The 13,020-nt window shown below is 33.3% G+C and overlaps 2 protein-coding genes across 2 annotated transcripts; both read right to left on the bottom strand.

Moving 5' to 3' along the window:
* Positions 1 to 214: 214 nt before the first annotated feature.
* Positions 215 to 787, bottom strand: LOC142598080 (uncharacterized). Its single transcript, XM_075735044.1, has one exon. The coding sequence runs from the start codon at positions 785 to 787 to the stop codon at positions 215 to 217; it is 573 nt and encodes a 190-aa protein (XP_075591159.1).
* A 6,889-nt stretch (positions 788 to 7,676) lies between these two features.
* Positions 7,677 to 12,225, bottom strand: LOC142598079 (uncharacterized). The gene is made up of 3 exons (XM_075735043.1): positions 12,204 to 12,225; positions 11,330 to 12,129; positions 7,677 to 7,931 (listed from the first exon to the last, which is right to left on the bottom strand). Exons 1-3 carry the CDS (start codon positions 12,223 to 12,225, stop codon positions 7,677 to 7,679), a joined length of 1,077 nt encoding a protein of 358 aa, XP_075591158.1.
* Positions 12,226 to 13,020: the final 795 nt, after the last annotated feature.

The following is a 13,020-nucleotide window of genomic DNA, read 5'->3' as shown; positions in this document are numbered from 1 at the left end:
AGCAATAGGAGTCAACAGTTTGCATCCTTGATAATTAAAAAACCACAAATAGATACTGTCCTCTATTATGCGGTTTCGAAACACAATGTGCTTCTTTCATAGAAATATAATAAATTTTATATAAAGAGATACGAGGATTAATTCAAGAAATAAACAATTTATAGTTTTAGTCCGCAAATTACGCCACCCCTAATTTATTAAAATTGCTTTATTACTAAGGAATGAATTTTGCAAGCCAGCGAAACCCTTCTATGTAACCCATTCTTTTTGAAACACTGCACATGAAAAGTTCTAAAGGTCGGGTCGTCGATGAAGGCTGATATTTCTTACCATAAGTCAAATTTTCAGTCAGGCCAATGGCTCTGCGCAGTTCATGCTCGGATACTGCAGTATCCTTGTCAATCTTGTTGCCTAACACGCAAATCGGAGTTTTTGCCAGTTCTTCGCTAGCCAACAAAGCAGCCAGCTCTTCGTAAGCTTCCGGAAACCTACTTGGGTCCGCTGCGTCAATTATAAAAATAATACCGTTTACAGTAGCTAAATAATCTTTCCAGATTCGTCGTGCTGTTTCGTGACCACCAAGATCAAACGTTTGAAATTGGATTCCTTCGATTACCAAATCTTCGGAATGGGGATGCAATGTAGGAATGTGCATTGTGAGCCTGTCATCTTTCAACACATTCAACAGTGTTGTTTTGCCTGCATTGTCTAGTCCGAGAAATACTATCTTTCCTTTCTTACTAAGCAGACCTAATTTGCCTAACACAGACCAAAACCACGAAAACATATTATATTAATACTTAACTAGTATATTAGTTATAATTTACTATTGCTCAATTAATATTTTATTTATGAATTTCAATATTACGCTTTTTCATTATAATAAACCTAATCAATTACCACAATTTATAAATAGAGCAATTAAACTGAAAATATTAATTTACCGTTAATAAGATCTAAATAAACAGAACAATCATTAGATTATATAAACATTTCATGCCGCTGTTTAATCTTCTTTAATTAACACGTTTTAGTCCATTCGACACCCACACAGCAATTCGCGCCGTATATACGTAAATAAGTTTTCGGGAATGTCTTGAAAAATTAGGTCGTCGGAAAGTTCGAATAAAAATACTAAATTTCTGACAAAAACCTCGTCATTTAGACCATAAGTCTCTAAGAACAACTTTATGGGTTTGCACAAATCGGTATAAACATCGTAGTTATTGTGCGTGCTAGTTGTAGAAATACAAAGATGCGTCGATTTCTTGTTCACGCGGTTTTTAAATAATTTATTTGTGTGTGAAACGTTAATCACTTCGTCACACTTGGAGTGTTGAATCAATAGTGGTACTTCGCCAAATTCTTCCATATTTTTCTGAGTGTTCCACCCAGATTCACTCAATATGCTGAACGGATTTGGAACATAATCATTGATCAAGTCCTCGATACTTAAAAAAGGAGAATGTAAAATCAAGCCACCTAAAGTGATTTGTTTATTTTGGAATACCTTCATCATTTCCGTAGCTGGCCCCGTGCCTATACTTCGGCCCATCAAAAATATTTGTTGTGAGTTTTTCACAAAAAGCAACAATAATTTGATAACCGACTCAGCGTATTGATTGATTGATTTGATGTCACATTTTTTCTCTCTCGAAATTCCGTATCCAGGGTATTCAAACGCAACTATGTGACAGTTGCAATATTGCGTGAGGATTTCAAGTTCCTGCTGTATGTCTCCTAAATCACACCCGTTTGCGTGAAAATAAACTATAATATTTGATGATGTTTTTGGTGCTGCTATGTACAAACAAGGGATTAACTGTTGTTTTTCAGCGTTTCGGTTATTGTAGTAATCTTTAGCTTCTTCTAAATTTTTTATGCCGGCTGAACCAAAGTGTTTTGGCACGTAAAATAAGCCTTCAAGAGATCTTTCTGAGTAAGTTGCTGGTCTTTTTGGAAATAGTATGTTTTTTAATAATAAGTTCATGCCAATGCAACCAAAATTCTTGAAATCCTAGTTGCATAACCTTGCTATATTATCTGCTTGAATTAATACGGGTGCAACGTTAATTAATAAATTTTTTACAGAAGATTCAAGCTAGACCGACTAAAATTAAATTAGCTATTTTATAATTTTAGAATTTATTTAACCTATACCATCATCGGTACTTGTTGGGATACAAACAAATACGCGATTTTTCTTTTCGCACATTCATAAATTTCCAATAATTTGCACAAGTTTTTAACGCATACTGTATACATCCGGAGACTTCCGCTATTTCAAGCAAAGTTTGAACATTTGCAGTTTTAAGATTTCCAAAGATAATTTCGCATTTACTGCGAATTTTGTTGTCGTCGCGAAAAATCTGACTGATGTGACGCTTCAAGTCACGTCTTCCTTCTTCGCCAAATCTTATATCATATCCTTCAGCCAAAATGTATCCTGAAATAGGGGCATAACAAGAAGTACTAAAATCTTTTTTTCCTCGTTTAGGGATTTGAGTTAATATACTCAAGTCCTTGTAATTTTGAATTTTACTGTCAGAATCTCGATTGTTTTTTTCTTTGTAATCGTATAGTTTCGAGTTCGTTAAACCGTTAGTAGTATTAATATAGTCGCAGCTATTTTCTATTGATTTGTTACTGGCGTAAGCTGCGTTTAACGCAACATTATACCAAAAATTGTAATTAAACTTGAGATGTTCTTCGTCAATCGAGAAAGAGTGATCTATGTAGGTTGTATTAACAGGACCTATATGTGGGCTGTCTTGATAATTTTGCACATTTTCAGGATTATAAATTAAAATTTTTTCAGGGTTGCACTTTTTATCAAGCAGTTGCATGTGTTGCATTGATAAGTCATCCGGCATAAAAGCTTAGTGTTGTGACTCGATTTATTGTTTGAAATACTGGAATTAGCGCTCTTCGAACGTGTGTGTTTCTTTGGTATTGATGGGATCAAATTTCAAAAGTTCGATTGACTGGCCATCGTCATTCACTTTTTTGTCATTCCTTCAGGGATCTGTGAATTGTATTGGTTACAGTTTTTGTGTTCAACAAGAATTACGTAAGCAAATTCGAGAAATAGAAAACCAAATTTACAAAAAACAAACTGAAATTTCACAGATTCAAACTTTAAAAGATGTATTAAATAAAGCAGTGGAATACTACGAAACTAATGCTGAAAATGAAGATAAACAACTATTAGAGAATTTTAACAATGACGATTTTGACATGAATTCCGACGACTTGGCTGAGTGCCTTTTACAAATCAAAGAACAAGACGATAATATTGATAAATTGAATTCTGAAATTGCTGAATTACAAGGTGATATAGAAACTCTCAAGAAAAAAAAATACAAAATTGACTGGGAAGACAAGTCTAAAAATCATATCGTTAATGATAGAGCATTTATTGATTATATGTCAGAATCAGCTTCTGACAGTGCTTCGAACGATTTAGATGTAGAATATTCGGACGATAACACAACCGATTCCGGCAAAAAGAATACTCTAGTTTTAAAATGTTTACCAGTTTTGCGAGATTTCAAAAACGGCCAGTTATTGCACACAGTTACTACAATTAAAAAAAGAGCACTGTCCCTGAAAGAACACATTACCCCTGAAATGTATAAAACTTCGCTCTTACCAGTCTTAGATGTTACGGAATTGTTTGAAACCAGTGTTTCAAACGAGGAAAAAGCTTACAAAGGCGCTGTAGGACTTGTTTATCCTTTCAGTTTTAATGGTAGTATTTATATGAATCTCTCCAATAATATCAAGTCAAAAAAGATTAAGTTAAATTGGGCCACGGTATATACAAGTTTCTGTAAAATTGCGCGTACACTAAAAGATCTTGCAAAAAAAAGCATTCATCATTTGCACATCAAACCTAATAATTTGATTGTCTCAGAAAACTCGAAGCAAATTTTACTAACTGATATATTTGATTATAACTACGTAATAGACTTTTATTTGCTTTCTAAACATTACGACGACGTTTTTATTGCTCCAGAGCTCTACCAACATCTCAAAATCGCCGAAAACAAAGCTTCAATCAAATCTTTAGATTTGTTTAAGTGTGATTTATTTTCTCTTGGAATGTGTTTATATTATATAATAAGTCGAGATGACCCAGATATCAGAATGCATAAAAATGCAGACACGCTTCAACGTAATATACGAAATTTGCCAAGTATTAACAAAGAAATTGATACTCTGTTACACGACTTATCATCATGGGATCCCAATGACAGAAAGTTTCCCAACACACTGGTTCAAGTTACGAACAAAAATACAAATTTTTCATTACAAGATAAGATAAGTAACTTCTTTCAAAATTTAGGTTTATGAATGTGAACTACTTATAAAATTATTTAAGAGATTTTAATTAAATAATATCGTCAGTATTGAATCAATCATACTTAAACTGTTCGAATACTCTAAAAATAGTTAATTTTTTTGTATTAAATAATTGTTTTTATTAGAATAACTTAATAAAAAATGAATGATTTTCAGCCAATACACTAAATTTTTTGAATAATGCATGTCTCAACTAACTGAATCCATACTTTCTTGCGATAATGACGAAATAGCTTGTCAAATCTTGTTAAGTTCAGACTTCTCTATCATAAACCACATAAAAACTAGAAGTATTCTTGATGTGTATTCAATAAAACCTGAAAAAATTCAAACTTTAAATTTGTCTAATTATGGGAAACTGTATGTGTTGTGGTCATTATTTCAATACAATATAAAACTAGCTGATCTTTTAACGTTTTTTTCGAGCTTCTCTTCTTTTTTTGTGTGTCTCTCCCTTCCTATAGAGGAGTTCAGTCTAAAAATAGAAGATCAGCTGATTAAAAACACAATTACTTGTTGTATTAATTCATTTACAGAACTATTTAAAAAGCAAAATATATGGATTGACAAATTTGTTTTACTTTTAGTCGACATTCTATGTTGTTTTCAATATGATTTACTCAAACACATGTTAATGCATTTGATAAACGCAGCACTAATTTTAAACAGTGATAAAGTATTTTCACAACTTCATAAATTAATATGCAAGTTAATCGACACAATTTACCAAAAATCGAGCGACAAGCAAATGGCTAAATTATTATTATTGGATTTATATTCAATGGGCTTGATTTTGTCCTACAACGATAAATTTCTTTTAATATTAAAAGACTTGCCTAATAACCTTATAAGTGATTTAATGGACATATTTCAACGTGATGTTTGGCAGAGACTACTTGACTCAATACAATCAGAAACTGTTGAAGAAATTACAGCAGCGTTAAATTTTTCCTTTCAGATCTTTCCAACCTTACAACAATCAATTAACTTACAAAATCACACTAATTCAGATACGAATTTAATTAATGTTTTTATCGATTTGTTAAAACATGATAATCCTTCTTTACGAGAGGTGGCCATTTCTCATTGTTTGAGTTTGCTTTATTTATATCCAGATCTGATACCAAAAAAAAAACATGAAGAGATCAAACTGCAAATCATTAATAATAACTTACTCGACGTAAACTCGCAAAACTCAAGATCGACTTTTATCAGCACAATAGCTAACTTAATTTCAAAATCAGTCTCGAAACCATTTTTAAGCGAGTTTCTTCCATTCTGTTATGAATGCAAATTTGACAAAAACACCAAAGTTCGAATTGAATTAGCTAATTTGCTTGTTGCTGTGGTTACCTATGAACCTGAATTACTAATGGACACAAATGATTTAATTGAAGTTTACTTGCTAGATTGCTGTATTTATTTTACAACGAATAGTGAGGATGCATTATTAATTTGCAAACAACTAAGTAAGATTTTATATTTACAAATATTTAAAATACACTCGTCAATCGAGGAGCATCTAGAAGTTATACTGCAGTTTCGTCATAAAGATTCAATTCTACTACCCTGCTTATTTTATTTCCATGAAATAAAACACGCAGACTTAATTTTAGCTACTGCAATCGTTTCTGAAGCGTTTCAGTTGATTGACAATTGTTATTTAATGCGACAAAAAATGAAGAACAAAGATTTAGTTATTTGTTTGTACTGTTTCAACGTGTGCAACGTGGTTTGTTACAAATATTTTGCTTTTAGATCCGACATTCCAAACACAAGATCTATTATTCACGATTCGATTTCGGAAAAATCCGTTGAGCATGGTTTAAATAATTTAGATTTATTTCCCAAAGCATTGACTTACGCTGTAATGAGGTTTATAATTTTTAGCAAGAGACCATGTACTCAAGAAATTGTTTTAATGCTCGTTAAACAGCTCGATACAACAAGCGATTTCATCGAACCAATTTGGATAGAACTTGTTAATTATTTATATCAATTCTGCGCAGACGACGAATTTGTTATTTCACATTTAAAGGACTTTTTCATTCGAAACTTTGTCTGTTCAGTTGATCAGATATATGATTTCGTCATGTTATTGCGGAATTCTTATAGAAATGAACATAGCGAAAATAACATCATTCTTAAAATTACAAAACAAGTAGATTTAAATTTTATCACATATTTTCAGCAGCTAGTCAAGCTTGTTTATGAATGGGATTTCCTCCAGTACGAACTTAAAAAATTAGTCCAATGCATGTTAATATTGAGCAACGAATTCAATGAAATTTACATTGTTTCTGGAGAAGTGATTAAGACGTATAAAAATTTGAATTTGGAAGGTTTCTATGTAACCGTTTCGAACGATGCGATCAATTTCATAGACGCTTTACTTACAACCGTTGTTACACTTATTTATGGTCTTTCAGAAAAGATAAAATTGAACTTAAAGAACGTGTCTGGAAGTGAAAAGACGAAAAATCACAATTCTGAAGAATCGTCTTCGACGAGTGATGAATTACTTTTGACGAGCGCACAATCATTTTTTTCCGAATTTCACTTAATTGTTTTTAGTTTTTGCTGCCAGTTTATGAAAAACTCGATACTATCACCTGAGCTGAACAATACTCTAATTAAATTAGTTCCGATTCTTTCGAAATTCGTTACGAACGCAGAAACAAGCGATATTACCTGTAACGTGCTGATTTATTTCTTGAAAAATCAAATTTCAGTCTGGGGCAAGTCACAATTTCAGCCCAACAACCAGATTAGTCACCAACTTTTGGTTTTTAACGCGTATAAAATCTTAGAACAAGTTTTAATTTTGTTGAACCTTTTACTTACAAAAAATTTAGTGACGAATCGAAAAACGTTCACATTGATAATTCTCGCAGGTCATGTAGCTGATTTGTTCGAATGTTTTCCTTATCATATATATTATGAAAACGAAAAATTAGTGATTTCGATAAATGAGTCTCACACTCCTGAAACTCATTTATCGAAACAGGTTTATCGGCGCGTTGAAGTCGAAAAATATTTAAATTCAAAGAAATTGCCGCTTCAAGATTTTTGGAGTGTATTTTCTAAATTCATACAAGCATTGTTAGCTAATTTTGATTTAACAACATTAAAGAATTGTTTAGTTGAAAATGAAGTTTCAAACGTAATTAATTTTATAGAGGATGTGGTGGAAAAAAAGGAGAACACAAGCGAAGCTAAAAAATTGACTTTATCGGAAGTGTTTTGTTTAAATGTTTACTTAGAAAAGTGGAAAACAGATCTCAGTAACGTTTGAAAATAATTTAAATTTGTTATACTTGAAACGCTTCTTCATCTTCTGGTGATTCAACGTGATCATTATCAGAAACGACAGCCTCTTCTTCGGTCGAGTCTTCCGCTTTAGTGGCAATGGATTTGTTTAACTCTTGTTCTTTTTCGAACATTATACGTTCATTCGCTATAACTTCCGGGTTGGTTTCACAAAGTTGAAGACGATGTCTGAAATCTTGAACGACTTCGTGTTCGCACTTGGTTGTGCACCTACTATCTTTTAATTCTTTAAGGCACTGACAATCGAAATAGCAAATAGATTTAAGTTCCGAAAAACTCTCGAAATCGCAACCTTTGGAGCAAAGCTCCCAATATTTGTTAAGTCGTTCGTGTGGCGGAAGCATTTCATCGAAATAGCGGTCGACGACAATTTCATCGGCACCAAAAGAAATTTTATTAACTCCCCAGTCAAACGCTTGAGATAGTAGTTGATAAGTAGTATCAGGGAACTCCATAAAGCTTACTTGTTTGTTTAATTGATAAGTCGTAGAAGTCAGCAGTAGAATTGCTATGACTCTAGTTAGAATAGATCCGGAACGAGGCTTTTCGAACGATAAGGAGTAAAGAGGAATAAACGAATCGATAACTCCAAGATCTTCGTCATATAAATTGGGGAACAACCAAAAGTTAATGCAGAAAAACCAAAGCCCAGTAAACAAGACGAGCCGCAAAACCGAGATTAAAATGTACGTGAGCGAGAGATAATAGACAAATGACCACGCGTAGTACTTCAATTTAAAAGGCCACACCGGAAAGAGACAGCAAATTAATATCAAAAATAAAACTATTGCAGCGTAAAACAAGTAACGTCGGTTTCTTTTTGCATCCTGGTCGTTGAGGACTAAAAAGAAAGGTCCGTTGACAGGAATAATGCGTTCGAGTTTGAGACGCTTAGGATATTCGATAGTGTCTCTGTCTTCTATTTTCAGCATGGATTGATCAATTTCGTCGGCTAGCGGCGCGTGAGATGCGATTGAGCAAATATTGTGTTCTACCGCATACCTTATAAAGGCAGAAAACCATTTTTCTGTTGAATCAGTGTCTGACAAGTGTTCGTTTCCATATTTCTTAGTTAAATTTTCTTTTTGCTTTTCGATCACAATCTTGATATCTTTATCGCGAATGTACGAACAGAATCGTTTTCCAACGATGATGGCTTCGTAGCTTTTTACAGACCGTAGGATTTCGTCAACTATAATATATACGCAGCATTACTTACCAATGTCTTCGATATGAGGCATAGTTCGATTTCCTTGATGTAGTGATTATTAAATAAATCGATATTATCTAAAATTGTCAAAAATTAATAATGTCAATATTAACTTTTTGAACAAAATAAAGAAATTCAGTGTTATTTATGGATAAATAATTCAGCATCTGAATAGATAATATAAGTAGTGATGAATTTAGCAGATAAAATTAAACAGGATCTCAAAAAAATAAATAGTCTTTCGAACCAACAAGTAACACAAAAAGAGAAAAAAATAAAAGAAAATGAGAATCAGGAAAAGGTATTTAGCGACGTATCTAGCAGTGACGAAATGTCGAGCACACAGGGGTATATTGACGATAAAAGTTTTGTGAAAAAAAATAAAACGTTTTTAACAAGCACAAATTTTGAAAGTATTTTAGAGACTGCAGAAAATAATGTGAATAATTTCGAAAATGAAAAAGATTCCGATAGTGAGGAAAATTCATCTTTATCCGATATGGAAGCGATAAAGACTAAAATGGAGTTAGACGAGTTTGCCAACCGAGAATATGGATTATACGACTGAAAAAACGTCAACCAATGCATATTAAGTTAACACAAATTTCGGTCATTCAACCAGATGTCAAATCGACCTGGGCGCGTTAGGGAATAGTGAAGTTTGCTTACAGGGTTGTTCGTAGTTGCGATGACCAGACTATTCTTGCTGGAGATTTGACTAATGCCGTCTAGTTCGATTTGCATAGTCGTGAGCAAACTTTGAGCAAATTGGCACGTTAAGTTTTTATCCCCTATAAGTTCTATGTTTTGAATCCACAGGATATTGTATGTACTGTTCTTGCGCAAATTGAAAAACTCTGTTACGGCTTTCTCGCCTTCCCCAAGATATTTCTGAAAAAAATGCGAACATTCAACAAAGTACAGTGTCGGAGGTAGTGGAAACTCTTGGAAGTATTTTGAAAAATCGCGAGTGGGTTTTAGTTGTTCTGCACTAGTTTCAACGAGGATGTTTTTTGGAACATATTTTTCCGTGCTGCTGCTTAACTCTTTTTTGATGATATCGTATAAGCGTATTAATTTTTTCGAAATGGGTGTGTCTGTTAAATTGTTCAAACTGTAGTTTCGACAGTAAAGTTTTCTGAATAATTCTTGAAATTCTGGCAGAGTGTTGCAAAGTTTGGCCAACTGTAGTAGCTTGTCTTGAAAATTATTATTTAAAAGTGTAGGCAAAGAAAGAGTAAAGACAAAAGAAAGCTCACTTTCGAATTTTAATAATGAGAAAATAAGTTTGTTTAAGGAGTTGACACATATCGATTCAGAAATTAAGTCGGACTCAAACAGAGATAGTAGTTTCAGAAAAAAAAAGTATGCCGAGCCGAATTTTTTCAGCTTTGAAAGCAAGGTGGTTTGGTCGCTAAAGCAAACCGTGTTTTTTAAGCTGTTTTGTTTCAAGGCAGATGTGTCATAATAGTTGCTGTTGAACAAGTGAATTTTGTAAATAGTCTGCTTTTCTAATTCAGAGATTGCATTTATTTCAACACATAATTTTTCTAATTCTTCTAATGTGTGTGCGTAAAGCAGGTTATTCTTTTTTATGTCTGTTTCGAAGTCGAATAAAAATTCAATGACTTCAGAATAAAGATTGTGACCAATAATCAGAACTTCATATTCCAAAACGGCGGGAATCAATTTAATTTTCGGATAAGTAAAACATCTTGAGATCAAATTTTTAAGCATTAGTGATTTACATGACTTATGTACTCATTAGATAAAATTTTTGCTTATTTCTCAATTAAAAGTTTGAAAAACTTTTATTATTTTGAGAATGATAAAAAAATTTAGTTTTCAATATTATAAATAAAGGAAATAGAGCTATTTATTGTACAAATAATTTATGAAATCATTTTCATTCATGAGAGTAGCATCTTGGTTGTCATGTATGGGTTCTTCTGAGTCGTTTAACATTGTTTGACTTGTAGAAACAGCGTGATCGGAATAGTTGGGGTGTATAGTTATTATTTTAGTTTGTGAATTGATGTGTAATATGTTCATTGAACAAAGTTTTTTAATTATTTTTTTAATTTTGTATTCAACAAATTGTTCGTGACATGTTTTGTGCTTTACAAACCAACCAACTAAGTCGTAATAGCTAATTCCAGAAATTTCATTAGAATGCAAAAATTGTTCTGTTTCGACTAGTTTCAAATGTGAAACTAAAATATTTTGAATCTTGACGAATTCGTCAGCGTTAATTGAAAAGGAATAGTTAATTTCACGGTTATCATTATTTTGAAAATCATTGTTTTCGTTGTTTTCAAATTCATCTTCAGATACAGTTTCTTCGATTGTTATGCTGTCTTGTTGTATTCGATAAAGTGAGTGTTTGAATAAATTAATGGCGGAATAAACATGGTTTTCTAATACCTCGTCAGACAATGACAATTTGGCAATGGCTTCTGAAAGTCGAATTGTGCTTTCTAATTGCCGCGTAGTGATTCTGCCAGAACCATTTGTATTCTTGTGTTTGGTTTGCTGACGAACTGAAACGTAATTATTGGCTAAAAGATTTTTGACTTGAGGTGTAAGTCTAGGTCTCATTAACTTAGCAATTTTGATATAAAGCTTGAACATTTCGTTATTTTGAATCACGCTATCGTAAAACAATATGTTTTCATTTCTGGATTGTTTTATCAAATGCCGAGCAATGGCAATATCCTCATCTTGGTCAGTGTTATCTAATATTACAAATATTAAATCAAACCGGCTTAAAATTGTAGAACCGAGGTATAAATTTTCTCTTAAGCTTCGCTTGATATCGTATCGGCCATGTGCAGGACTGCAAGCAGCCAAAACACTAGCTCTGGCGTTCATCGTGGCCCTTATTCCAGCCTTGGCAATACTTATAGTTTGCTGTTCCATTGCTTCATGAATTGCTATTCTGTCTTTGTTGTCCATCTTGTCAAATTCATCTATGCAACAAATACCTGTGTCAGCCAAAATTAAAGCGCCGACTTCGACGACGCTTTCTCCTGACTCAGGGTCGCGATGAACACTTGCAGTTAAACCCGCTGCAGTGCTGCTTTTCCCGCTTGCATAAACAGACAAATCAGCAAACGAATATGTCCATTTTAAAAGTTGTGATTTCGCTGTTCCCGGGTCACCAACCAAACAAATGTTTATATCTCCTCGCAAATGTATGCCATGAGTATGTTTTTCTACTCCACCTACAAATAAACAAAGAAGAGCTTCTTTGATAATAGTATTTCCATATACTTGCGGAGCAACGTAAGAAGCTAGCCTAGATAAAACGTTGTATCCATTTCCTAATTGTTTAAATGTTTTATGAATTTCGTAGGTAATTCCGTAAGATGCTACTAGAGGGTTTTCTAAATAAAGCCAGAACGTTTGAACGCTTTGTAAATCTTGACTCAAAGTATTCGTATCTGCGTGAAGCAACTCTCTTGTTTCTGCGGGCGGTGTATTCATTGAAAACAACTGACGAATTAATTCATTCTGCGTAGCTGAAGAATTATTAACGCTTCTTGAAGGATTGTTAGTAGCTACTTTGACATGTAGCCCCATAAACAAAAGTTTATATGATAACTCACGCACTCCAAGTTTGGTAACGCCATGTACTCCTGACTCAGCTACATTAGATTCCTTAGTAAGTTCTTTGTTTTTTTGTCGTGTGATTGTACTTTGTAGTAAATCAGATCTCATTAACCCTGTTACGTCTGGAACACTAGCTAAATATCCTGTGATTATCGCTGTTTCCCCTGAACGTACTTTTTGGACTGCACTATTTCGAATTATCACATCAATAGTTCTAGGAACTCGACCAGAGGCTGATACTGCGTTTGTATTTTCCTGAACAACTAGTCGTTGCCAACTTCCAAACAAGCAAGATTCTGGAATTCTTTTCCAACGAGTTCGGTTGTTACAACTGTCATTCCAACATCGTACAGGCTCTGTGAAACAGTATTCTTGCTTTACATTTTTTCGTACTGTACCACAAATTTCACACAAATAGTTTGCTTGTATAAGTTCTGGTTTTACACTGGTGCATTTAGTCACGATAGCTTGCATGGAGAATAACTTTCCAACATCTTCAGCGC

This window comes from Dermatophagoides farinae, unplaced genomic scaffold (genome assembly GCF_024713945.1).
Source record: "Dermatophagoides farinae isolate YC_2012a unplaced genomic scaffold, ASM2471394v1 contig6, whole genome shotgun sequence".
In the NCBI taxonomy this organism is placed as follows: Eukaryota; Metazoa; Arthropoda; class Arachnida; order Sarcoptiformes; family Pyroglyphidae; genus Dermatophagoides; species Dermatophagoides farinae.
This window is presented reverse-complemented; position numbering and strand designations above follow the sequence as displayed.

Bases quoted from the DNA above. Each gene is read 5' to 3' on its own strand.
- LOC142598079 (XM_075735043.1), bottom strand. From the start codon at position 12,225: ATGGATACAACGTTTTATCTAG. The intron at 12,130-12,203 runs GCTAGCTTCTTA...GTTTATTTGTAG, and splicing joins GGATACAACGTTTTATCTAG to GTGGAGTAGAAAAACATACT. The intron at 7,932-11,329 runs GTATTAGAAAAC...TTCGATTGTCAG, and splicing joins AATTGTCATTGTCTGACGAG to TGCCTTAAAGAATTAAAAGA.
- LOC142598080 (XM_075735044.1), bottom strand. From the start codon at position 787: ATGTTTTCGTGGTTTTGGTCTGTGTTAGGCAAATTAGGTCTGCTTAGT.